The sequence below is a fragment of the Manis javanica genome, chromosome 8 (genome assembly GCF_040802235.1).
Source record: "Manis javanica isolate MJ-LG chromosome 8, MJ_LKY, whole genome shotgun sequence".
NCBI classification, from domain to species: domain Eukaryota; kingdom Metazoa; phylum Chordata; class Mammalia; order Pholidota; family Manidae; genus Manis; species Manis javanica.
The window spans coordinates 60,758,541-60,786,486 of NC_133163.1; the positions used below are offsets into that span (position 1 = coordinate 60,758,541).

At 36.0% G+C, this 27,946-nt stretch overlaps 1 protein-coding gene across 10 annotated transcripts in view; it reads right to left on the reverse strand.

Annotated features, from left to right (window-relative positions):
• The window catches only part of TTC6 (tetratricopeptide repeat domain 6), a 200,054-nt gene that overhangs the window by 32,264 nt on the left and 139,844 nt on the right, over positions 1-27,946 (reverse strand). For 6 of the 10 annotated variants that reach the window (XR_012120542.1, XM_073211314.1, XM_073211317.1 and 3 more), the window contains 12 exons: positions 25,705-25,825; positions 23,995-24,145; positions 20,566-20,648; positions 19,575-19,651; positions 19,146-19,306; positions 18,139-18,273; positions 16,771-16,920; positions 15,391-15,531; positions 13,976-14,089; positions 10,395-10,514; positions 6,793-6,866; positions 1,438-1,648 (listed from right to left, as the gene is read on the reverse strand). Coding sequence is in view for 7 of the 10 variants with exons in the window: in XM_073211314.1 (XP_073067415.1) it covers positions 1,438-1,648; positions 6,793-6,866; positions 10,395-10,514; positions 13,976-14,089; positions 15,391-15,531; positions 16,771-16,920; positions 18,139-18,273; positions 19,146-19,306; positions 19,575-19,651; positions 20,566-20,648; positions 23,995-24,145; positions 25,705-25,825 (1,538 nt within the window). In the remaining 3 variants the exon portion in view is untranslated. Of the gene's footprint in view, positions 1-1,437; positions 1,649-6,792; positions 6,867-10,394; positions 10,515-13,975; positions 14,090-15,390; positions 15,532-16,770; positions 16,921-18,138; positions 18,274-19,145; positions 19,307-19,574; positions 19,652-20,565; positions 20,649-23,994; positions 24,146-25,704; positions 25,826-27,946 lie in introns of those variants that run through there. The other 4 variants (XR_012120543.1, XM_073211318.1, XR_012120544.1 and 1 more) reach the window with 3 other exon arrangements.

Here is a 27,946-nt window from a genome sequence, read left to right on the forward strand (position 1 = left end):
AATGATATTCACATACTTAACTGGCCTGCAAGGCCTGCACCTCCAGTCTGTAATTAGTTCTCTAGCTTCATTCCACATCTCTCTCCCCTTGACAGTAAAACCCCATCCACTTGGGCCCTTGGTCTCTTTCTCACAAGACTTTCTAAGGGCTCTTCCCTCTATCTGAAGCACCATGTCCTTGCCCCACTCCTACATCTCTAATTACTAGTTTTTCACACCTCAATTTAAATGCCAGTTTCTCAAAAAGTCCTCCCTTAACCCCTATAGCTAGGTCCCTTGCTATAATTGTCCTAAAGCTCATCTTTTCCTTTTGTTGCACTTATCATGACTATAATTAAAATAATTATTCATGTGATTGCTTGATGCTCTCTCTCCATTAGTAAACTCTACAAGAAGGAAGTAGACTTTGTTCATTGCTGTATCCCTAGACCTAGAGCAGTCTTCTCTATATGAGGTGCTCAGGAAATGCCTGCTGCATACAGTGAGTGGGGATATTAACACAATTCATTGGACTGCAGTCAGCTCTAGCTGCTTTGGAAGTCAGCCTGCCTCTTTAAAATGACTTTGATAATTTCAACTGTGATCCAATAATGACTAATTTCATGTTGACTCTCTGAAGGCAATCTTATTTCCCTTAATAATAAGTTCTTGGCATATCTCACAAAACCACCAATCCCAACAATCATCCTCCAATATTATTAGTCTGAGATGAGCAAAACTCATGTATTTTTGAAAGAAAAAAAAAAACTTTAATTGCAGACTTTTAACAGACATTTCTACAAATAACAGTAAATTTGAATACATTTTTTGCCCATTTTTTAAAATTGAGCTTTAAAAGGGATAAGAAGGAGATTTTAAATTCCTCAGTTCCTGTTCATGGAAACTACGGCACATTTAGAAATAGAGCACATCCATATGAAAGATGTTCTAGTTCACTGCCATGTGGAAGACGACCAGACCAGAAGTCCCTGCACAGTGGTTATCTGACCCAGCAAATGACTGGAATCCACACCAAAGCTCTCAGACACTGCTTATTCCCTTTAGCTTCTCACTGATTCAATAGGACAAAACTTGTGGGTCCCAGGTGAAAGCTAGAGAAGCAGAAGTTAGCCCAGTTCTTACATGTGAGACTCCTCAGGCAAATATTAAAGTTGTCTATGAGTATGGGGTAATATAGAGAAGGGGTGCAGGGATTGAGGAAACTCAGGTTCAAAAGATCTTCATCTCACTGGTACACCAGTGCCCCAGGTGTGCTCCCTGTGACTGACCATTAAACCCCTTCTCCCACTGCTGCTGTGGTTACTAACAGGAAGGGGCAGGTAAAATGTTCATCACCAGAGAAATAACATGCGTCCTCATCACCAGTAAAGGGCCAAAAAATATTCTTTCTTTTGCCCAAAAGATGCTATCATGGCCCAAAATGTTGTTGTATATTACCTGCAGATTATAGCCTAAACTAATTCTGGCCTTGGTGTATGTTGGGTTAAAATGCAATGCTTTCATAAAATCCTTCTGTGCTTGTTTCATGGCTTCCTCATGACCATATTCCATGTAAGAATTTCCCCGTCCAATGTAAGCATCCAGAAAACTTGGATTAATTTTAAGAGCCCAGGTGAAGAAATCAACAGCTTGTTCAAACTCTTTATTTCTGAAAGTAAATGAAAATACAGATGCTTTCTAGTGAATTTTTCTAAATACTTTCTTGTATATAACTTGTTCATAAAGATTTGCATTCACTCTTATAAAAAAAACCTTTCATTTTTATTATCCATCATAGGAAGTAAGTATGTAAGTCCATATGACCTATGGAAGTCTGACAGAGTCTTTGAAGATTTTGGTAAAAGTAAAGAAGGGAGGTAAGAGCCATATTTATAGCAGAATATGCTGGGATAATATTTTAGAATTCTTTTTTTCAGATTAAAAGAAGTCTGAATGGCATTCCTGAGCCTGTTTTAACAACTACCACTGGCCAGTATAGAAAAACCCATGCCATTATTGATTATATATGATTTAAATCAGATCAAATTTATTTATATGCATTTACTATTTCCTTATACAGTGAAAGAAACCAAGATTTCATCACATAGAAGGCCCCACTTCAGATTTTCTATAAGGCAGGCTAATTGTTTGTGGACACCAGGAAAGCAGGTGGAAAAAAATTAAAATGCACTTTATTTATTAACTTGTGAATACATGTGACTAGATGATAATTCTGTCTCACTTCCTTAGTTATTCTTTGTATTGAGGTGAGGGCTGTTGAAAGAACAGAGTTAATTTTCCATCTCATATGTATTCTAAGTATCCTATTTTATCTCGACATGGAGAAAGTCCAGAAATTTTTTTAGAAATAGAATGAGGGAACTGAGTAACTGCATACTTACCAGACACTGGGATGTGTGCTTTACATATGCTATTTCATTTAATCATTTCAACAATTCTGTAAATCAGTCATAATTTTCTACCTCTTATAAATTAAAAGAAAATGGCTCAGAAAAGTTTGCACATAGTAAATAACAGTAAATAGCATACTAAGGCTGCTCAGAGTAAATAGCTGGGATTCAAACTCAGCTAAATCACAATCCAAACTCATGCTTTTCCACACAGTCATCTATCTCTACCACACATTCTTCACCTTTAACATGCTTGCAGTTGGTGCCCAAGTGGTGATATCTCAACAGCGTAGGCAGAAGAAAGGCTTGGAGTTCAGATCTAAACCTGAACATGAAAATTATTGCTATTTTTTCAAAGAGTTGTTATGAAGCTTAAACGAAGGCATGCAAAAAACACAGCACAGAGACCCTCTTTCTATCCTCTTCATTACTTCTCAAGAAGGCTTCAAAATTTAACAAGATGAATCACTACTTTGCTAAATTTTTCCTTTACAAAATACATGAAATCCAGGGTAACTGCTCTAGAAATTATTACCTTCTAGATGTTACTCAGGAATTTCTCTTAAAATTGTGTTTCCCAAATGTCAGCCTCTCCTTCCTGACAGTTGCCCTGTGTTCCACCTACACTATCACTTACTGAATATTCTCCTTTACATCAATCACTTTTTTACTCAACTTATTTTAAAAGACAATTCCATTTCAATACCCTGAATAGGAAAATCACTATTTCATGTCAGAAGCAAGGCAACCATACAAATGAGTCCATGTTGGAGCTGGGTACTGGAGTCCACAGGAAACCACACCTGGGGTCTGCTCCATCTATCACAAGGTTTTGGAGATATGTGGAAGACTAGCTCTTAGCTGAGTCTCCCCTTGGTGTGCTCTGAAGGTGTGAGAAACAATTCCGTTTGAAACTGCAAAACAATTCAGTTTCTCATATGTGGTTCAATATTTTTTTAAACTTATCCACGCCATGAAAAAAGAATTGAGGTACTCATGATATTTGCTCCATGTTTTGGCAAACACTACCCAAAGGTGGTGTGCCAAGTGTTCTGCCAGAAGATCACACAAGAACTGACAGTGAAGGACCAGGAGGGCTTGTCTCCTGACACTGCAGACCAGAAAAGGTAACATCCACATACATGAGCCAGGTGCACCTGCAGTTCACGATGGATTGTTACTAAGAAAACACAGGGTCATTTGACTCCAAGTAGTTTACAATGAAATTGTGCTTCTCTCCTAGTAATTGGCACTATTTGAGGAGTAGTTTACTGAATATACGGTAACAATACCTGGATTTGTCTTCTCACTGTAGTACAGAAATAATTTTAAACAGACTTATCAAGGATAATTAATTATTATTCTTATACAGTTAATAGCAATAATTCTGTATAAATGCATGTAGTTGACAGGTTTTGTTGTGCTCAATTTCTATCTATAGTGATCTATTTACATAGGATGCATACTTACAGTGCCCACATAAACTGAAATACCCATGGCAATCCCAGTACTCTAGTTCCCCATAAATCACTGAAATGCTCCTAGCATACTGACATCCAAACTGCATCATACACAGTTCCCCTCTCTTATCCAGAGGGAGATTAAAAATCTTTTGTGAATACATACGCTGATGCATGGTTTATAAAATATAACCTCACCTTTGTACGGACAAACCAATTTAAAAAGAAAAAAACCGAAGCAATGGACTGAAGCTATTTTTCTCTATCTAGTTATCAGCACTAACATTTAATGAGCATCTAGTTTGTTCAGTGAAGTAAATAATCATTAAAACTTAAAGCTGGAAAGGGAGTTTGAACGCTCCCTAGGAAACTCTTCAAAGCTGATGACTAAAAATCAAGTTGAGAGGAGGTGACAGGACCAAAACCAGTGACTCCCAGCCCCCTGCACCAAGAGAAAAGAAAAAGAAAAGAAACAGGTACCCCTATAGGAACAGCAGTTTCATTTTTCTGAAGATGTGTTTATCTTGCAGTGTCATGTAGATGGAAGTCCTCATTAAATAATTACGTGGCAGACAGTAAAAAATGTGGCAGTGTCTATGTTAGGTTCAGGATACATGTTCATCAAGATATAAAATGTTAAACATCAATTGCCACAAATATAAAAGAACATTAAGTTAGTTTTTCTTACACCATGTTTGTGTAAATCTAAAGTAACGTGATCATGGACAGAAGGCACATGATTCTCATTATATGGTGCACATTACCAATTGCTTATGTGCCTAGCTTGCAGGCTAGACTAAAGACACAAAGGCCCAGCGCACTTTCCAAATTAATGACATACATGACCAGATGTACTCTACTGAGTTGTACAAATAAATCATAAGTACCTCCTAAAACCAAAGAATGTGGCTTGCAGAGTCATAGATTCAAAAATTTTTATGCAAATATTAATTTTGCACTGAAGTAAAAGTTGGTTAAGATAGGTAACTCAATAATCAGACTCCTCCTCTGTGACTTTTTAAAATCTGAAGTGTGACTTTCTCAAAGAGATCTAAAAATCAACACTACCATTACACTCTTAGTGACCATATTGGGCAACAAGTAGGATATTCAGCCCAAGGAATGTTGTCTCCTAGCAACCACAAGAGTGAGAAACAGATATATACAAAGGCATGCTTCAAAGTCTGCAGCCCCATGAGTTCAGAGATCAAAGCCCTAAAATTAAAAGATTTATTCCTTTAAAACATTTTCATACATGGGAAAAATTTTACTTTCCCTACTATAAGACACCAATAACAATTCTCAATACTCAGAAACCATCCTTCCATGGAATAAGTATGGTTTAGCCTAACCTGAAAAGCAAAAATACTTTTCCTGAAATAAATATAAACAATCACTAAACCTTCTTCATTGTTAAATTCAGTAAAACTATTAAAACTCAAGACACATGGAATTGAGACTATGAGTTATCAGAGCTTTAAAGTTGATTTAAATTTTACTTTTATTAAAGGACAATAGAGATTCTAGTTGACTGATAAGAGTTGATTATTTGGAATTGCAAAGTAGTGTCAGCTTAAGGAGGCTCTGCTGTATATGCCCAGTGATTACACTTATAAAAGTTCGGGAGCTAACACAGAGAAATTCACTGACTCTAATAGTTGCAAAACATAAGAATGAGGTTGAGAGAAATTTTGGAGTCTGTTTTTAATTTTAAGAGAATGCAATGACCTCAGACATTTTCAGTCTGCAGTCAACCACCAAAACAAATAGATCAGTCACCATTATTCCATCTCTTCTTAAGAATGACAATTACTTAAAGAGATGGATTGTACAAAGGTTTCTGGATTAAAATAGAAAACAGTGCAACTACATTTTGCTGTCTACGTAAAATTAAAGGTCCGAGACCAGTTTAGGCCTTTTAATCCAAAGACACGTTCAAAAGTTCTAGTCATTATATTACTATGTTCATAAAATATAAAATCTAGTTCTCATAACTGCATTACCTGTGTCCTAAAAGGGACAAAAGGAGTGTTATTTCCTAAATAATTCAAACTATGCTTTTTTTCTCTAAACCGGATACTTACACAACCTAGTCTACATAATTTCTAGACTACCCTAATTTCTCCCTCCAATTGTTATTATTTCTCTCATGAAAAACAATGCTACAAACAATTACTTAACCAAATACATTTTATTCTACATTGAAATCTTCATGTGCTGAACCTCTATGCTTTTAAAAGCCAAATGACCAGAAGTTAATTTTTAGAGGTCAAATGTGTATGTAAAAATAGAAACATTATAGTTAGCAAAATCCAGTATTATCTCAGAGTTAATTTTAAAGTGATCATCTGTATTTTAGCTTTATGTAACTATTTTTTTTCTCTCCTTCTGTAACTTACTTTTACAATAATCTAAGACACAGGTAATAATGTAGATTTTATAGTATTTTGTAGATATTTACTGATACTGTTTTGATTAGTTTTAGATTTAGAATTATGCTTTCTAAATGCAAAACTTTCCTGAAAATGTATTATCTTCTGAAATCACCCTCCTTTCCAGGAAATAGGGTTTTAAAAAGTTAATTCCATTTTATGCACAAAATTAATCACTTGATTTTATTCTTAGATATTTCAAGCTCTACATGATTCTATCTGTATATTACCACGGTCCTCTCCCAGTAAATGGGCTTGAATCAGATGGCGCCTCAATGCCATGATGCAGGTACTGACTGGCAGACTTGGTTACAAGAGTTCATTAGAACGGAGAAGGGTGCTAACAACACATTTAGGCGCGCTCTCTACTCGGCACAGAGGTTCTTTGGTCTCTCCCATTTTGTACTCTCTCACTCCAGAACATTTTCCCTTGTTTCTTCTATTACAGTTATACATTTGATGGCCCCACTTGCTTTCCGCTTTCCCATCAACATAAGTGGAGCCCCATACCTGTGATAGCACATGGCAGTAGCTTGACAAAGGCTCACGTTAGTCCTGCTTATCAGCGCAGCTCTTTTAAAATCCTGTAACAGTTTTGTAAATTTTTGTTAATTCTGCGACATTATCTTTTGTGTTTCTTAAACTTCTAACTTTGATTCTACCATGAATACACGTAACACAAGCATTAAAATACATAAAACTTTATGTTTTCCTTTTAATAGCACATCTGGTGAGAATGGACAGAGCAGAGGAAACCATAACTGTAAACCTCACTGCAAATAATGGGCTACTGTCTCTGTTCTTCCTGGCTCTGCCCTACTGTGTGTAATGAGGTGTCTCATTTCCTTTCTTTATATTGTTTTTCCCCAGAGGACACCACCAGAGACCTCCCCATCTAGACAGAAATGGAGAGTCACCTAAAGAGAACTTGGTGTTAGGTGGCCATGGGACAAACAGGACCCCAGGCCCAGGGAAAGGGCACTGACTGGGTGTATGCGTGGATTAGCTAAGGCTCCTCCAACCTCTGGGATTCACACCTCTGGGGAGAAGTATATCCTTTTATCCAGAGATCCTAGAAGCCTCCTGAAAGGGAGGAATGGAAACTCTAACCCCAAGATGTGGAGTTAGGGAAGTCAGCTGGGACAGGCCTGAACGGCCCTGAGGAAGAGACTGTTTAAGAGAATTGAAAGTACTGAGTCTATCTTACTTCCCTCAAATGTAGGATCCCTAGTTACCCACTCATATTTAAGTATAAGGCACTAAAATCCAGAATGGTAGTTTTGAGTGCTTGAACATCTCTTTTGCACTACTATCCTTAACCTTGCGGAATTACACCTTTTTAATATTTTTAACTGTTTTCCTGGTAGGTTTTCAAGAGGACAAAGAGATAAATAAATGTTCTCAGTCCAACAGCTTAATTATTAACATTCTAACCAATGCCAGTCTAAATGCTGCTCTTAGCTCCCTGGTCAGGGCGTTCCTATGAAGGTCATACAACTTTCACTTAACTAATATGTTTTCAGCACTCATCCAACTTGACCTCTCAGTTAATTGATCATTCCACTAAAAATGTTTCCCTGGGCACATTTTAAGACTCTGCTCTCTCTTGGTTCTTTATCTAGCCCTCTTATTATTCAGTCTTATATTTCTTCATTATTTCTTCCTCAGCTTGCATCTTTTTTCTTAATTTAATATTTCAAATTAAATTATTTGAGCTTACGTAATGAAAAATTCTTGTGTGTGTGTGTGTGTGTGTGTGTGTGTGTGTGCTTTTGATTAGTGCTTGCAGGGTGTATTTTTCCAGCCTTTTACCTATCTATATTACTATATTTAAAGTGTGTTTCTTGAAACCAAAATAAAAGTTGGGGCTTTTAAAAAATTGTAACCTGACATTCTCACTATTTTAATTGGTGTATTTTGACCATTTCCATTTAATGTAACTTTTGATATGGCTGGATTTGGGTCTACCACTTTATTATTTGTTTTCCTCTGGTCTCTTCTGATTTCTGTCCCTTTGTTTTCCCTTTCTGGGCTCATTTGGATTATTTTAATTTTTTAATATTCCATTTTATTTAATCTACTGTCTTCTTGACTGGGAGAGTCACAATTGAACAGAAACCTGAAATGAAAGGAGGACATGAGCCACACACAGGTCAGGAGGAAGTGTTCTACACAGAGGAAATAGCTTGCGTGAGGTCACTAAGTCAGGAAAAGAGCCTGGCATCTCCAAGGAACAGCAGAAGGCCAGAGAGAAAAGAAGAACCTTAGACAATGAAGTCAGATCAGTGAGCATCAGTCAGATCAGATAGCATCTTGGTTGGCCGTAGTCAAGAGTTCAGATTTTATTCTAAGTGTGATGGGAAACCATTGGAGGGTTTTGAGTAGAGGAATAACTTGATCCATTCTGCGTTTCAGAAAGTCTCTCTGGCTGCTGTGTGGAAAACAGCATGTACAGGGACAAGAGCAGCATAGAGGCCAGCTGGGAAGCTACTACTGTGGTCCAGGGGAGAGATGATTGAGGCTTGAATTAGGAGGAAATTAGTGGCAAAAAATGAGAAATGACTGAATTCAAAATATGCTTTGATGGTAGAGCTGACTGGACTTGCTTGTAAGTTAGATGTGGAGTATGAGTAAAGAAAGGGGTCCAAAACGAATTCCCACCAGACCCTGCGCACCTCAGGGACTGGAAATCTGTCTTTTTTTTCTGTCTTCAATGCCAATCCCAGTACCTTGCCTAGTCTGAAAGAACTGAGAAACCTTATTCTAGGCAATTCACACTCTGATGTGATTTGGAATCAAATGAGACCTGAATTCAAACCTTGCCTTAGTACTTTCTGACTGAAGGACTTTATTTAACCTCTTTTGACTATCAGTTTCCTCATCTGTAAATTATAATTATATATAATGCAGCACTGTTGAGAACCTGGTGTGTAGTAACTATACAATAAATAGAGTTAGTGTTGTTAAGTACTAAATAAACATTTACCCAGGAGGTAACATGGGCCCTGCATTTAATGTCACAGGCCCTGCTCAGGTTTTTTGTTCCCAACCCCCATTTTCCTTGCTTTCTCCACCCCAACATTGTTGCCCAGAGTTCCATAGCTTTCCTTCCCACTCCAAACAAAGTTCTTTAGCTTCCACTATCTGAGGGAGTTCTGAATGGTGTATCTCAAAACAAAATTGAAAAGGAGTTCAACCTTGAGAATTTCATTTCATCATAGTGTGAATTGCCTAGAATAAGGTTTCTCAGACCCTTCCTTAATAATAAGTAATTCTGTGGGGCAGAATCTCAAAAGATGACTCCAGAAGTAGAAAAATAATAATACAAAGCATCATTAGAGGTGAAAAAAAAGTAGAAAACATTCCAGTATATAATATTCTGTTGTGGTTCCTCAGAAACAAAGAAACAAAATTACCATTTACCTGCAAACTTCAAATTGCCATTTAAGTTTTGCCTTGTATCTCTTAATCTTAGTTTCAAAGGTAACTCAAAATAGACAATACAAATAACATAAAAATGAGAGTGGTAAATTTTGTTTAATTATTCTATGTAGACATACATCTTAAGCCACCTGCTTCTTTTTGACATATTGCATATGCTATCATCTGTTGCAGTTCTGAAGACCTATTTCCAGTAAGTTAAAGGCCTGTTCCTCCTAGCCTATTTTGAGCAGCTATTTTCTGCCTGAAGCAAAACAAAGAGATTTATTTTGATGTATTTTCAACTAGGGAACAAGAAAAACTGTGAATGAGCAAGAGTTAGCACCAAGCAGCAAAGCAAATGATACATAAATCATTTTATTTGCCAAATAATTGACTTGTGTGTGTGGTCAAAATAGTCCCTTGGGGGAGGTGACAGTCATGATAGTTCATCAAATAAGCAACTTTTTTTTATAACATATAGGCTATTTACCTATAGTCAAAGTAAAAATACACATTTTTTGTAAACAGTCCATTATTCATTCAAAGTACTTCAATACAGTTCTTGCAAAAGTTGAGTTTTTGCTCATTAATATTGCCACTGGTGTCAAAAAAACTTGTTCACTAGTTTTCAGAAGTGAACATACAAAATCAAGTGCATTCATTTTTTACTAGTAAACAGGAAGGTTTACCTCTAATGCAAAACTATACTGCTCTAGTTCTACATAGATGAGTCCACGATTAATGAAGGTATTTAATGTCACAGTTTCTCCAGCATCAAGAAGAAGCACAATTCCATAATCTCTTAATGCCTAAAAATAATAATAATAATGATCACTTACAACCTAGAGCCAGTTCTTTAGAGACTTACTATATTGGCCAGGAACAAATGTGTTTATGCCCAAACTAGGACTTCACAGTTAGTTCTTTAATGTGACTTATAATTTATGGCCAAAAAGAATCATTTCTTAGATTTAAAGGGTTCCTGTTGAGTAAATGACAGAATTTCCAGAATCTCCTGCCTAGCTTTAGTCCATTTACATACCAATGGGATATGTCAGAGCCTCCGGTGCTTTCGGGACAAGGAGTAGAGAGAAAATGGCCATTCTCTCTTCCCTTCCGTTCCTGGTATGTAATTGGTCTGGTGTCTGCCAGTCACCAAGGACCCACCCATGGAGTTCCTTCCGGAGTGGGCAGGCAAGGGGAAGAGGGAGTGGTCTCCATGGCCAGAGGGGACTGACTGAGCTGGGCCCCGCTGGGGAATCCGAGCAAGCTGTGAGCAATAAAAACGGTTTCTTCCAACCTGCCCTTTTCCTTGCCTTACTTCAGTTTCACCAGATTCACAGGGGAATTTGTTCTGGGAAGGGAACCCCGTTACTTCCGGATCTACAGTTCCCTTAACTGAATATTATGCAAACTGCTACATTTTAATAAGTCGTGCGCACCGTGCTTGCATTTCACTTGTTATTTGTGGATCATCCTAAGCGTTTTTACTGTGTATGAGTTGGAAGGGAGGATGCAGCGACCTTTCCCCACACAGTAGTTTCACTCTTGATATTAAAGCAGAGCACTTGCTACCTTTTGAAATACAATTTCTTTTTAGTGTTTTATTGTTTTCCTCACTGAAACCTAAGTTTTAGGGAGGAAGAGCTTACTGATTTTGCTCACCAAAGTAAAATCAGTAACTAGCACATAATAAGCATCTGATAAATTTTTGTCAAATGAAATCACGAATTGATGAAAATGGATCTTAATAAAACCAACAAATAAGCACTTGTACAATTCCTTCAAAATATTTTGATAGGTATACTTGGTTTTCTTAAGACATTCCTCTAAGCTGAGAGTTAATCAACCAGAGGGCCTTTCTTTGTTACTTTTTTCTTTTTCATTCACTGAATAAACAGGTTTTTACTGGTCATTTACTCTGCACCAGGTACTTGGAACATCCCAGCTTTGGGTTGAAACTGAAGCTCGTAACTCATTTTCCTACTGAACGTTTTGCCCAAAAGAGCCAGATAGTTTCATCAGAAAAGGGCCAAATCTTATATGCCAATAGCAAACACACTAACTGAACATGCGAATAAATACTATTTCATTATTTGTTATTGGCTCTCCTCTAGTGTTTCATGATTAGGCATGCAAATGTCAGTTAAAGATCTTATAAATACATTGTGGCATAATTATAAATAAATATTTCCAGAGCTGTAAAAATAATTCATAATACTTACAAAATAAAACTGAACTTAACTGTTGACAATTTTTCTTTCACAGAATCACAAAATATAACTAACACTGGTAAGATATTTTAGAGACCCACTAAGCAGCTAAATACATAACACAAAAGGTAACAAAATCTGGGAAAAGAGATTTTATGAAAGCCAATAAGCAGATTTGTATCATGCCTCTGCTAGTATATTAGTTTTTCAGTCTTGGGAAAGTTACTTAACACTAAGCCTCAGTGTCCTCATCTGAAAAATTGGGATATTATTCATGATATTGTTGCAAAAACCCACTTAAAAGTATTCTGATTTTATATTGGTAAAACATTTAGCCCAGTGCCTGTCATACAATAAGCCCTCACTAAGTGGTAACTTTTACTATTTTTATTAATAGGAACCAAAATTCACCTTTTCCTAGTTTTTATGGTACCATATCTTGGGAGAATGCCTACGTGTATTTTCTGCAGAAAGATACTTGGGTTCTCTCGGTTTAGTGATGGCAGGAATGCTGAGAAACTGGTAGAAGTAGACAAAAAGGGAGGAGGTGACACTGTTAAATGACATTGGGCATGCTGGAGGTCAGATGGTTTTACAAAGCCACCTCAAGACTATTAACCAGAAGCAAACAACCCTGTGAACACCAGTACAGGTCTCTCTACTCCCTGTGTGATTTGAACGCATTTCTAACCTCTCCCTACTTCCATTTCCTCATCTATACAATGAGTTGATTGGACAAAATGTGGTGGGCTCATGGCAGCTATAAAATCACCAATATGTTACCGTTCTAGTTAGGTCTTATTTAGATAGTTTTCATTTTCCTTATTCAGAGAGCACTGTCTCTGTTACATATCAGAGATAACAAAAATGGGAGTTCCCTGCCCCCACCCAGCCCATTGTTTGCCACTGAAGAGTTACCCAGAAAAGGCAGGAGTGCCGGTGGGAAAGGAGTCTTCAAAGAGACCTGCTGTGCAGGTTACTCTGATAAAAGATCCTTTAATTAGCTCTTAGAATCTTAACAACACCGTCGTTAAAAATTAGGTTTTCATTTGTCAACAATTCTGGAGGAAACCTGATAGTCTGGTTACCAGGAATTCTATAACCTATAAGGTAGGAATGATGTTTCTCACTACTTCCCTTCTATAGCAAATAGATTTCTAAATATATAAATGTTTTAAACTTTTAATTGTCCACCTTCCAAGGAGAATGGGGAGGCATTTCCACACAGAACAGCAGAAATGTGGGGGCTTTTCTTACTAAAAGTTGTAGTCCTTTAAAGGAATGCTTCATTAACTGTGGAAGTGGATAGAGACAATGAGGGGCAGGTAAGTAGACAAAAGAGAAAGAGAAGCAAGAGGAGGGGACAGAACACTAAAGGGACCACAGACCAGCCGGCCAGTGAGAAATCTTAATTGGAAAAGGACCAAATCAACAAGGTTAGGGAGGAGAGAGAGGGTAAGACTAGATAATATAAAAGAAGGCTTGCCCAGGTAGAAGGTGCATCAGACAAATAGAGAAAAAGGTTCACTGCAGCTATGAGGCCTTCAAATCACACACAGGCAATACTTGTCCCTGGTCCTCGGAGCTCGGAACCATCCCTCTAAACTCCCTTCTGTGCTTGTGCTCTGAGCACTGTACAAAACACCTCAAGTAACTGTTCTAGCTAATGTTGAGATTTTGAAGCAACAATATCACTAGTGCTTAAAAATTCTGCACTCAATGTACAAGTAGTAACATTTACTCGAATGAGAGTTATGTAATATAATTTATATATGCCTTTAAATGCTTATATAAGCATTGTAAAATTAATTTTCCTTTTTGCAATACAGAGATTGCAAAAGAAAATTTGGTGAACACTAACAAAGAAATTGAATATTCCTTGAAATAGTTCTTTGGTGTTTCAAGTTTTGTGTGTTTTTATTTCCACAGGCATTATTTTTCAAAATCATAACAGAAATAAGAAAATACTTTACACATGCTTTAAATGAGAAGTATAAAAGAAAATACACAATTACATGTTGTGCTTTAACGTGTTGTTTACAAAATGGTCATCTTACCATTTGAAGTTCATTTATCTTTGTATAACATAATGCTCTGTTATAAAATGCTATATAACTGTTTTTATCCATGTTGATAGCTGTTGTTAAATCTACAATCGCTAGCTTATAAGTCTACAAAGAAAAAAACAATTATGTGAGAAGGGTTAATCATAATGGGCTGAAATTTAATGGTGAAATAAATTCTTGATACTAACAGAATTTTTGAAACACTCATTTAACCATTCTGCACATTATCCATGAAATTAAGACAATCAAGCTAATCTTCCCCAGAGTTAATTGAGAAAATATCTTGGTAGGAAGTATTATTATAATTTTCTTAACTGCAAATAAAATTTAACATATAAATAACTTTAATTTAGATTATTATCTTATTGCCAATGTTGCTATACAGCAAGGAGAAAATTCTACTTCTTACTGGTAAAAGAAAAGCAAGCTATATCCATCCAGCAAACATTCTCCAAAGCATGCTTACTTCTGTCACTCATACTGTCATATTACATAATCATCATGCTTTCTACACATGTTCGCTTTTACTTCCTCTTAAGGCTTTTCTGATATCTTAGATCATCCATTTTTTTAGATAGTAATTTTCATGGACTTAATATAATGCAAGGTCTTACCTTTTTGCTTTAAGGGTTTATTTGCAAAATATTTCATATAAAACAGCTACAAAGAAAGGTCAGAAAAGTAGGGAGAAACAAACTATTTCATGAAGTATCAGATATTAATGATGCTGCTCACACTCTTTGACCTAGTAATTTTCTTAGGAATCACTCATAAACTCAAGCAATGATTTTGTTCTGAATGTGTATAAGTATTATTTAAAATAAGAAGGTAGGAAAAAATTTAAAATAACCCAAATGTCCAACAAGAAAGTGGTTAAAAATAAACAATAGTGGAATATTATGCAGTCGTTAAAAATGGTATCTTCAAAAACTGAGTGCCAGAAGTAGGGCATACTGCAAGTTCCATAAGTAACAGAATCCCAGTTTTGAAAAATATTTATGTAATATGTTATCAGAAAAAAAACAAGACTAAAAGCCAATATACCAAAATGCTCTCAGAAATTTTAATTTGATGTTGAAATGCATAATAGGGGATTTTACTCTTCTCCTTTATTCTCCTCTGTATTCTCCAAGTTCTCTACAATGAATATATACTTTCTTAATAAAAATAAATAATAAGCAATATTTAAAATGTAAATGTCAAAACCAAATACCACTGTTTTGTGAAAAACTATTACTTAATGTGCCTTTTGATGTACCATGAAGAGTAATTCTGTGTAGTTCTACCTTCACACCACAGGGATTGATTCCCTCCTCACAGGTAAACAAGGAAGTGAATCCCTACTCAGCACCTGGTCATCCCCCAACTCTGTAACCGCAGTTGCCAAAGCAGGAAATCCACCCCACCTTGCTGCAGTATTTCAGAACTCCTCTGCAGATGTGGGCACATACGCTCTGAGGGAAGATTTTGATGGCTTCATTACAGTTTAAGATTGCTTTGGAATATCTGCCTTTTGAACCGTAGAAGGCCACTCGGCTTAAATATGCCTTTTCAGGGAAAGAGAGGAAGAAAGCAGGAATGGATGTTTTAGTAAAAGCATCAATGCTCCCAAAAATATAGTAGTTTGAATAAATCTATGACACCCAAGGATGGTAGAAACAGTCTATTTTTTCCACTCTCTTTTACTAGAAAAAATTGCAAACGTGCGGAATACCTGAAAGAATTGTACAATGAACATCCATATGCCTACCGCCTGGTGTCAATAATTAATATTATGCAATATTTGTTATATCTATTTTTCCTGTTTTTTTCTATTTGAAAATAAGTTGTAGATATCATAATACTTCACCTCAAGTCTTCCATTATACATCTCCAGTGAAGAAGACATTCCCTTACAAGGGAAAATGGAAGTTCCGTGGCCAGGATTCTCACCTGATCCTAATCTTGCACACCAATATGTGAGATGAGGTAATACTTAGCCTACTGCACAGGTGCATATTTGTATACCCATTGGCAGTAAGCTGTTCACCACCAGTATTGCTCTAAGAAGAGTTCTTCCCTGTGCTAGCATCAGGAGGGAGAGGAGATGGAGCCAGGAGTGGAGGCAGTGCCTGGGGAGCAGAGGCTGGAGCCAGGGCAGAGACCGAGACAGGCTTATTGCTTATAGACAACAAGGTGACTGCAGTGACAATAAATCTTGGTATGAGCCCCTTCTTAGCCCCAGTGTTCTGTTGTCACTATTCAGTCTCACCAAATCCATAATGAACTTGCCCAGAGCTGGGAATCCCCTCTTCCTGGAGCTACACTTTACATAACCACATTACCATTATTATCTAAGAGAGGAAATAGTATTTCCCTGAAATCATCCAATATTTAATCATATTCAAATTTCATAGACTTTTGAGGCCAGGATCCAATCAAGCTTCACCTATTAACTGTTGTCTCTATAGTCTCTTAAAAGGCAGAAATAAATGTAATAGCAAAATAGGAGTAAATAACATTAATAAATAATACATAAAATTACCATTACTAAGAAGTACTTTAAAGTATTAACAATTTTTTTATATGTGACACTTCACAAAGTACCTTTACATATATAATATCCCTTTTGGAAATCATAAAATTTTTAGTTCAAGGGGAAAAACAGATATATGGCTTATCAAAACACAGCTGAAAAGTAGGTATCTGTAACTGATTATTGCTAACTAAAAACAATGACGTATAAAGGATTTAATTTTGCAAACTTGACATACTCTCCAGATCACTGAAATTGTTCATTTAAATACCTGGTAATATTTTGGATCAAGGGTAATTGCATGGTTAAAATCCAAGATGGAGCTCTCTTTGTGGAGTTTTACTTTACAAAGCCCACGCTGATAAAAGCTTTCTGCAAAATCAGGATTTGCTTTCACAGCTTTTGTAAAAGAATCAAAAGCCTAGAAGAGTATATTGTTAAAAAGCAAGTCACTTAATGAGTAGAATATATTAATTTAAAATGTTAATAAATACAGTATATAACTATTGCTGAAAAGTGTTGACTCCTTTTTGTGCTTGTTTTAAATACATTTTTCCCAGTGAAACTTGTAGAGAAAAAAACTAATATTTATGAACAATATTGTTATTGTTTGCAGTTCTCTTAGTCCCAGTCTAATCCTGACTAATGTCTACATAATCCATGTTGTTAGATTATAATACTTTGGAAGGTGTCATTTTAATCATTACTCTTCAAACTGTGTTTCTTCAAAGAAATCACAACCAGTACATTTATTTTCCATGAGAACCCAAGAACCATAGTAGATTCATAGTTATGAAACTTCAGAACAATGAAACTCCAAACTTGTTCCCAACATTGTAAAGCAAAGCTAGGTTTGTTCTGGTTGTTCAAAAGGGCTGAAAACATAGAAAAGATTTGTAACTAATCTCATTTTATTTGAATTCTTAATGAAACAACTGATCAAGTGCAACTCTTTATCAAAGTGATGGAGACACACGTTTCAGACACTGTCCACCACTGTAAAAACAGGACTGGAATGGTATGTGTGTGTGTGTGTATGTAGAAATGGGCTTGTGGAATATCCAACATTAGCCATTGGAAAATATCATTTTACATACTTATGAAATTGTTTATAATTTTGAAATGCAGAATTATTTAAAATAGCCAAATTCTGTAAAAATAGCCAAATATGTAAATAATAATTGAATCAACTGGTTTTCAATGAATCTGTCCACCTTAATAACCAGTTTCAATCTGATTCAATGCTCATTCATCAATAAGAGAAATCAAATAATGTCCTAATCATTTTCTATTTATTCTAAATTACATTGAAGCCCTCAATTTAAGGTACTTACAATTTAATAAATTCATATTAGTGTGGTGAAATTATTTTGCTATAGTAAATTCTCACAATTAGATTTATTATATTGGTGAGAAACATACATTAGTCTTGGGAATATTGTTGACAAACAAGCATTAAACAAAATGTGTCGAATAAATAAAACAATGTAGTAGGATTACAGAGTGCAGACCAACTATAAGAGGCCAAGGTTTATAAGAAACTTTGTGCGTGTGTAAGTAGCCTTCAGAAATAGAATGGAATGAAACCAATCAATTTCTAAAATCACAAATAACCTATGCTCCTAAATGCACAAAATACCATTTGAAAGTTGCCTTCTTCCATGTAACAAAGACCCAAGTTATACAGACAGTTTGCGGCATCTGCTACGGCATTTGGTCCTTTATCAGAATGAGAAAAGACATCCAAGGCCTTTTTAAACATCCTCACCGCTTCCTATAATGATTTAAAAAAAAAAAAAAAGTGGGAGGGAATGTTTCTAATACTTATGTAACATGACAGACACAGCCCTTACTGGTACAAGGCTAGGAGAGGGCCCAGGCAGAGAGTCTGATCCAGTCCACCCAGCTGCCTACCTTAAAGCAGGCTTGTGCCCATGGACTTTTGGAACTATACTTTCTAAATTCTAAAGGCTATTTGTTGGCAGTCTTAAGTCAGACTTAAATTTATAGATTAGTTTATGAACAATTTCCTGTAATTTCCCTGAAAGGAATTCTGGGCAGCTATTAGGTCGTAAAAGGTCTACCGTGATAATATCTGATGTGGTTTTAATTTATTATTAAATTAATTTTGTCCTGCTGTACTTTTATTGGAGTTCCAGTGACACCAGAGAATAAACTAACATCAAAATCACTCATTTAAACAATTAAGCTAAAATATTTGAAACTCATTAATGAAAAGAATTCTATTTTCCACATAGAATTTAATTATTAGCTAATCGATGCATAGGAATCTACATACACTGCAGATAAGAGAATAAATTGGTACAACCCTATGGAACAATGTGTCATTTTCTTAAAAGTTAAACATTCATATTCTCTGCATACCATCAATTCCACTGCAGGAATATGCCTTGGAAAACTACTCCACATACTAACAGAAGACATGAAAAATAATATTTATAGCAGCCCTACTTTTAGGAGAAAACAACAAAGAAAAGGTAACAACCCTAACATTAATTAAGAGATGAATAAATAAATAAGTGGTATAATTTCATTTTGTAAAAAAGCATGTAAGCAGTCACCATAAAGCACAGTATATAAAATTTCCATTAATAGATTTAGTAAACATTACTCGAGACTGTTCACCTTGTTTTTCTTGGCCTTCATTTGGGCTTTTGCTAATAGAGTATATATGGTGATGTCAGGCTGATTCAAAGTGATCCCATCCAAGATCTGAATGGCCTTGTCATGGTTTTCACAAAATGAATAAATGAGAGCTTGCTGTACAGGACTCAGTTCAGTGAGACCTAAAAGGAGAGAAAGGTTTATCAATACCTTTGCCAAGTATCTGGCATATAATTACAGCAAGGAAGTCCAGCAATTCAATAACCTATCTTTGTAACAGGAATTAGTTGCAAAATCAAACTTTGACTTTCAGGTGAACCTTTAATGCTGTTATATATACATGTGTATATATACATATATGTATATATAACTTGAGAGTAGTATAAAAACTTTAAGAGGTATTTCTTCTTAAACTAAGACAATTATAATTTTTGCATTAATTATATTTACCTTTGTTCATTCCAGCTACTTGATAAATAGTGAACTTCGCAAGATCATAACGCTTCATCAGAAGAAGATATTGTCCTCTGGAAGGAATAATACTTTTTAACTTCTAAGCAGTTAAAAATGATTTTCCAAAAAAAAAGTTTTATATAACTAGTCATTTAAAATTTTACAATTACAACACATGCCTCATTCTTACATAGCTAAGATTAAAAACAATGTAAAAATAATAAACGTTTAATGTAGTATAAATAGACCAATTAGCATGGAGACGTGATGAGAAAGCAATTTAGGAAACATAGCTGAAAAAAAAGCTCAAATCTCTTTGCAGTATGTGTATTTAGAATGTTATACTCTGTTGCTGAGAAGTTGAAAGATGAAACACAGCTCAAGGGATGTAAAAGAGGGATAGTATTTACATAAATTGCTAAAATGTGGTTTATGTGTTAATGAAAAAGCAAGCTCTTATCAGAAAGCATTGTTCTAGTCAATTTCCCATGCCTGATTAGTCCATTCCCATGTCAGTGATTATAAAATATTCTAATTAGCGGTAACTCATACTTGCAGTGGGCCCCCTTTATAGAAAGCTTTACTGCATTTGAAATCCAATTCAGTATGTCATTTTGTTTTAGCTGAGGTTTTGTTTGGTACCTTTGTGGACATAATGAAAAACTTAAAAATATGTTACCTTACTTTCATAAGATACATGATGACAGTATGACCAGTAATCGAGAGGCTTCAAATAATGTAAACACTAAACAGTCATGTTTTAATGGAAGGATAGAGCAAAGGGAAGGATCTGGTTATCCTATATTATAAATAATCTTAAAGTTTAACAAAAAACAATAACTCTATCTGACTTGCTGGTTGAGAGGTGGCCATTACTGTGAGAATAAATGTAAAATGAGGAGCTTGGAAGGATTGGGAGAGAGCTAAAGATCCAAACAGCTAGCTCAGATGCTAAGTTATCCCAAGAATTCCATTTCTATGCTCGTACCTTATTATATATAATTGGATTCCATCTGGCTGGAGGTGGATAGCACAAGATAACTCTCTTACTGCCCTTTTCAATTTATGCAACTGTTGAATGATAAACAGAAACTTAGTTCATAATAATATTGATTTCTTCCTTTCTAATGTTTATTCATTCCCCTCCCATACTTAAGTACAGAAATTATGTAGGAACATCTCCCAGTATACATTTTTTCATAAGAATCATCAAAGCAAATGGGATAGAGGTTAAAAGACAGTTTATGATGCAATGTTTGGTTACATTTAATTTTGAAGAATGAGTACACATACCCACATATGTATAATTTTACATAAATGTGGCTATTTTATTTATGTGATTGTTCTTCTAGTTTCTTTTTCCCTATTGTTCAGATTTTCAGTTTTTTCCCCTCAACGATAACACCTTTTCCATCAGACTTTGCTCATGTCAATAAACTACCATACAAGGGACGGTAAAATAAAAAGTAAAAGTTAATTCCACTTAAAAATAAAGGAGGAAAAACAGTCTTGTACTTAATAAGTGAATGAATTAATCAAGATACAAGAATGAGGGAAAAGGGTACCTGTTTAAAATCAATGTATAATAGAAATAAACAGATTCTTTCCTAAATACTGGTCACAGCAGCATAAACAGCATTTGTACAAATTTGGGGGAGAATCCTAGTATCACTGGGAATATTACAAAAAGAAAGCTATACAGCCCCTAGCAAAATGAATCCAGGACAGCCAACGACTCCTCTTAGATGCTGACATGGTGATGCAAAGAGGACGATGCACAAATCTGATCTGTGCATGGAAATAGGAAGGACATGGGAAATGGGACGAACAGTTTGGAGGAAATGCTGGAGTCAAAAGAGGGAATCCTAAAGGAGGGTGTTTGACATGGTGTTAAGAAATTTGAGAATTCCTATGGAAATTCAGGCATGCTTCTCATGCTGACCCTACTCATGTAGGTGCACTTAATAAACCATTTAGTCATATGTCTGCACTGTTCCACCTGTTCCAACCATGCATATCCATCCTGTTTTGGAAAGATGGAGGCTTACTCTCTGATCTTCACAAACTTTGCTGGGTTGGACTTCTCCAGGCACCCTTAGATTTGATTCTCCTTGGAGGCTGACCCCCTACACAGCAGGCATATGTATTTTTCTACATACATACACAAGGTTTTATTTGTACTTACTTATGTGAGATCATAATGTTCATACTTTATAGTATTTTCTGAATCTGGCTTTTCTTATATAACAATATCTCCTGGAAATCCCTCCAAGTCAACTGGAATACTTTTAATTATTCTTTTTATTGACAACATAACATTCTATGGTTTGAATTCAACACAATTTATTCAAGCATCACTGTAGAGAGACTTTTGCCTCCTCAGAACAATGAGTCTTTGAATATGTGTTCTTATGCCCTGATGTCATGCTGGTGCTTTGGTCTCTAAATATGCTCAGAGGAAAGTCCAGCTTCCCCAGAAGCCCTCAGCTCCATCAACAGCAAGTTAAGTGAAAGAACCACACACCACAAGTATGTCCATTTCTTCCCTAACAGGGGTCAAAGTAGACTTTCCCTAGGGACAGTGGTAAACCTGCCTGGGTCTTCTACCTCTATCATGAGGAAAGTAAGGATTTTGAATGGGACTCTTGCCACACTGGGTTCTAAGATGTAGACAGTGGAGAAAATAGCCTCTATTCAACTTTCAGTGGACAAGCAGTTTGAGCAAGAAATAAACCTTTGTTGTTTTAATATGGCTATTTTGAAGTGTTTTTGTTTTTTGTTTGTCTGTGTGTGTATGTCTGTGTGTTTTACCACAGTACAACCTAGCCTATCCTGACAGAAACCAGCATGAGCAGAGGACTTCTAAGTGCCACGGGCAGAAAGGTAATTAACACGGGCTCTTCTAGGCCATAGGCTTTTGCAGGATTTAGTTTTTATCCTGAGTGCAAAGGGAAGCTATTAAAGGATTTTGGACAAAGAAGTGAAATGTTTTAACAGGATCACTGTAGCTGTTGTGTTGGAAATCCACAAAAAAGGAGTAAAGAGCAGAAGCAAAAAGACCAAGAGGCTACTACAGTAAATCTGGTGAGAAATGATAGTGTCTTGGATAGGGCGATGGAGCAGTGGAAAGGGATGTCTATTTCAAAAGGCAGAGGCAATGGTTAACAGGCTTTGTCCCTGGAAAATCAGATCTGGCTGGAGTCAGGGAGGATTTTTACTATTTGTTGTGCTGCCTGACTTTGTTACACTAAGGATCTATTACATTTATTAAAAATCTAAATCTTAAAAAACCTAAACAAATGGTAGGATTTGTTTTGTTCTTAGGGCTGAATTATATATTCCATTGTGTACATGTACCACATCTTCTTTACTCATTCATCTACTGATGGACACTTAGGTTGCTCCCATTTCTTGGCTATTGTAAATAGTGTTGCAATAAACATGGGGGTGCATATATCTTTTTGAATCTGAGAACTTGTATTCTTTGGGTAAATTCCTAGGAGTGGAATTGCTGGGTCAAATGGTATTTCTATTTTTAGTTTTTTGAGGAACCTCCATATTGCTTTCCACAATGGTTGAACATGGATGGAGCTAGAGGGTATTATACTCAGTGAAATAAGCCAGACAGAGAAAGACAAGTACCAAATGATTTCCCTCATTTGTGGAGTATAACAATGAAGCAAAACTGAAGGAACAAAATAGCAGCAGACTCACAGACTCCAAGAAGGGACTAGTGGTACTAAAGGGGAGGGGCATGGGAGGGAGTGTGGGAGGGAGGGAGAAGAGGATTGTGGGGTATCATGATTAGTGCACATGGTGTGTGTGGTGTCACAGGGAAGTCAGTGTAGCACAGAGAAGACAAGTAGGGACTCTGTGGCATATTACTACACTGATGGACAGTGACTGCAATGGGGTATGGCCAGGGGGGACTTGATAATAAGGGTGAATGTAATAACCACATTGTTTTTCTTGTGTATATCAACAATACCTTAATAAAAAAAAAACCTAAACAAAATTGCACAGATCCCATTCTACAAACCCACTCATTCACTGAGACACACACTTACACACAAACAATAGATTCCAAAATGTAAATAGTAACTATCTCTAGAGAATGAAATTATGGATAGTTTTTAATTTATTCTGATTTGCATACATATATTACATGCAATAAATATATACTGCTTTTATAGTAAGGAAAAAACAGGTATTAATAAAAAAAAAGAAAATGACAAAAAATTCACACCTCATCAGTAGAGGCTTTATAGAATATCTGCTTAATATTTATTGTTTATAAATGCATTAGTTTCTGTAATTAGCTGAAAAAGAATACATTAATATATTTTAAATTATATTGAATGAATATCCAGAAAATAAAAAAATTTTTTAAGAATCAAAGTTCTAAAACTTTAAATACCTTATGATAGGTTTCTGCTCGACATACATAGCTTTGAATATATAAAGGATCAAGTCTAATAGCCTCAGAAAACTGCCGAATGGCTTCAACATAGTTATCCAAGTATAGCAGATGTATAAGGCCGATATTTATATAGGCCAAAATAACATTTCTAAAAAAATGGGAAAGTAAAATCTCATGAGGCAATTTGATTATTCTAAATGTTTTCCAATTATAAATGAACCTATGAAATACATCATCAGTATATATCCAGTGCGGGTGGGGGTGGTTAATGTTTTATTGAAGCAAAATAAATTACTTAACTACTCTCTATTAAAAATTATCAACACCTTTATAAAATACTTAGAAGGGAATCAGCATCTGTAGAGTTTGTGCTAGGAAAAGAATTCCTGATTTCACCTAGACTCTTAGCAATACTTTATCCATCCTTGACTTAACTTTGACTTATCTTAAATTACAAGCTTAGTTTTCCTCAACTCAAAAGTTTCTGCCTCCGGCTATGTAACATTGCATGAGTAACAGTGAGAAACAGTAACATTATGGAAGTTTGAGATTAAAAATCCTCTCCCCATAGGTATTAACCCAGCTTATTTTTCAAATCAGATAAATGTTCTATCTTAGAGTCAAACAACTTTCAAAATAGAAATGACCTATTCAGTGCTTCTATTTCAAAACGGGAAAACTATATCCTACAACCCAACTTAGTAGAAGTTCTGACCACCCTTTACCTAAGACACCTAAGTTCCTATTGCTCATTTTTTTTGGTTTTTTGCAACTGTTTTCTTTCTCTTTCTGGCTCAAACATATCCAAAAGAAAATCACTGTGGCCATTATGGAGCCAATCTCCATGACTTTCCTGAGTCAAGTTCAAAGTTTACCCTTGATAAGCTGAGTAAACAGTCTGTAGGTTGGCATAGAATTGCATGATTTGTTACTTTTTTTAAATTGAGATAGTTGATAACACAGTATTATATTAGTTTCAAGTATACAATACAGTGTTTCAACAGTTACACACATTTAAATCCTCACTCCAAACTAGTACAGTTACTGTCAACATAGAAAGTGTTACAGAATCGTTGACTATATTCTCACATGATTTATTACTTTTTCTGACACCTTCCATTTTAAATGAATGCTTCATTGAAAAGTAGAGGAATTATTTAAATTCTACATTTTATAGCTTAGCTTTCTGACTAGTGTGTATAACTTTCAGTCTGTGTTTCTTCTTGAACCTATGTTCAAAATAGTATTGGCTTTTGCTTTTGCTTTATTAAGCAAAATGAAGTCAGTAATTCCAAATAGAGGGTTTCCTCTTACTGAGTTGTTTGTTATGCATAGAAATAATATATCACGTGGAATCTTTTGTCATTATTTTAAAACTTGATAACACTTTTCCATGAAGTCAACTTCAAAAGCTCTAATATAAGCACCCTCAAGCTGCTCCTAATAACTTTCTGTTGATTTTGTTATCCATGGATTTAATTCTCAAACCCATTCAATCACTAAAATTTACAAAAGGATCTGAGGCAAACAGCTATAATGAACAGGTCTTATTTTTAAAGTAATCTTATTTTTAGAAGTATTTTAATTCTAGGATGACTTTACAATTGCCTCATTTTTATATGAGAGGGAAAGGTTTTTTCTTTCATTTTGTTTTTTTCTCAATTTTATACAGAAGTGAAACCAGTAAGAATGAAAAGGAAAACATACCTTTCTAGAGAAATAACAGTTTCAAAGTCACAAATTGCCAGCAACCAAAGTTTTAGATCTGCATAGAGTATGCCCCGGTGTAGAAAACAACCTAGATTCTCATAGCCGTCATTTATGAGAGCTTAAAAATAAAAACATAAATCTTATCCAGGTTCTGAACAAATATATCTGAGTTGTATTTTGATCTTTACCTTTTCTATTGCTTATCAAGACATATCTACATTGAGAGTATTATTTGGTGGGTAAAACATAGTCACATGAAAATGTATTTGTCAATGAAGCAAAACTGAAGGAACAAAATAGCAGCAGACTCGGAGACTCCAAGAATGAACTATTGGTTACCAAAGAAGAGGGGTGTGGGAGGGCGGGGGGGGGAGGTAGGGAGAAGGGGATTGAGGGGTATTATGTTTAGTACACATGGTGTGGGGGATTACGCGGTGAAGAGTGTAGCACAGAGAAGGCACATAGTGGATCTGTGGCATCTTACTACACTGATGGACAGTGACTGCCTTGGGGTATGGTTGGGGACTTGATAATATGGGTAAATGTAGTAACCACATTGTTTTTCATGTGAAACCTTCATAAGAGTGTATATCAATCATACTTTAATAAAAATAAGTAAGAAAAGAAAGAAAATGTATTTGTTTTTACATAACAGTGTGGCTATATGGTTCAGAGACTTACTAACGCTAGAAGAAATCCTAGTGGTAATCTAATATAGTCCACTCACTTTACAGATAAAGAGGTTAAGGTGCAAAGGGGCTAGGTACATGGTTCACAGTCATGATGCAAGTCAGTGGTCAAGATGGGCCTAGAACCTAACTTCTGATTCGCTTCAGTGAATTATAGTCAGAAGGGCGCCACTGCCCTTCATATGGTTTTTTATTATCAGGAAGACAGGAAGACATTGCTACTGGGCAAAGAACAGGCTCCAGGACAATTCCAGACTGGGGCAGACAATGGAGGTCAGGCTTCCACACATAAACCAGGAAAGGCAGCTCAAAGAGGCTACTCCAAAAAAAAGCAGAACTTGGAGTTACGGCACATAACATCCCTTTCCGTGTCCCAAACTACAGAAGCAGGGGGCAAAAAACCCCTCCTCTCAGTATTCCAGGTGTGTGGCTCCCATCAGAAACCAGTCTAGAGGCCAGCTCATGTCTCCTCACTTGTGGATTTCCCATTCATTTTCAAAAACACACTAGTGAATTAGATAGGTTTTTTGCAACGTTTGATCCGTGTCTTTTAAGCTTCTCAAGACTGTTCTCTGTAAGAAGGGAAAGTTTTGCCAAAAATGTGCACAATGGTCACAGTTTGGGTCACAAACATCACAGGACTATATTTTGGGAAGTATACCTAGTGTAAGCAACGACCACATGGATTAAGTAAACAGTCGCATGAATGCAATCCGGCCGCGGAGTTCCCAGCGTGGGCTAGCAAGGGGAAAGGCAGCTGCACTTTTGATAGTTGCTCGAGCAAAGTGGAAAAATTCTTCCTAAGGAAAAAAAATGGAATTGCTGAACCCCTCTGTGCCTCAGTTTTCTCCTTAGGGATGTTAATACCCCTCCATAGCATTGCTCAGAACACTAATTGAGACATTCCATATAATGGTGTTTGGCAAGTAGTAAAATGCCCAATAAATCGTCGATATTATTATTAGCTCAGAAAAATGTCTTGAGGGTTCTTTTCGATTGTGGAAGATAAAACTCCTTAGGCTAGCCTACATGAAAGGCTAGACCAAAATGAGTCCAAAATGAAGTTGGTCTGCTCTAAATAATTAAAAGTACAAGGATTCTGTAGTACTGTGACAACATATAAAAGAAGGAATAAGGAGCCCAAAACTTGGAGAAGAAGGAAATATAAGAAAAAGAAAGGCTTTTAGGGAAGACCAGGCAGAAAGGAGTTTGGCCAGATGGCAGATGGACAGGGCTGACAGAGCTAGATAAACTTAGAGAAATTTGGGTGTTTGGCCTTCAAACTTAAATTGTCTCTGCTAACTTTACCATTTAAGCCCCAAATCATTCAGTGGCAGTAACCACAAAAGTGAGGGGGTGAACAAAATTGGAGAATCAATCAGAGATCAGAAATCAGATGCAAAGATTACAAGAGAATTGCACAGAAATCTTCAGCCCTCTCCCAAGAATCCCTGAAAATCAAAGGGAGGGCACTAGACTCCTCTGAGTACATAGGACGGGCTTTGAGTTACTTTACATGGGTATTCACAGGAAGTGTGACCTCACAAGGC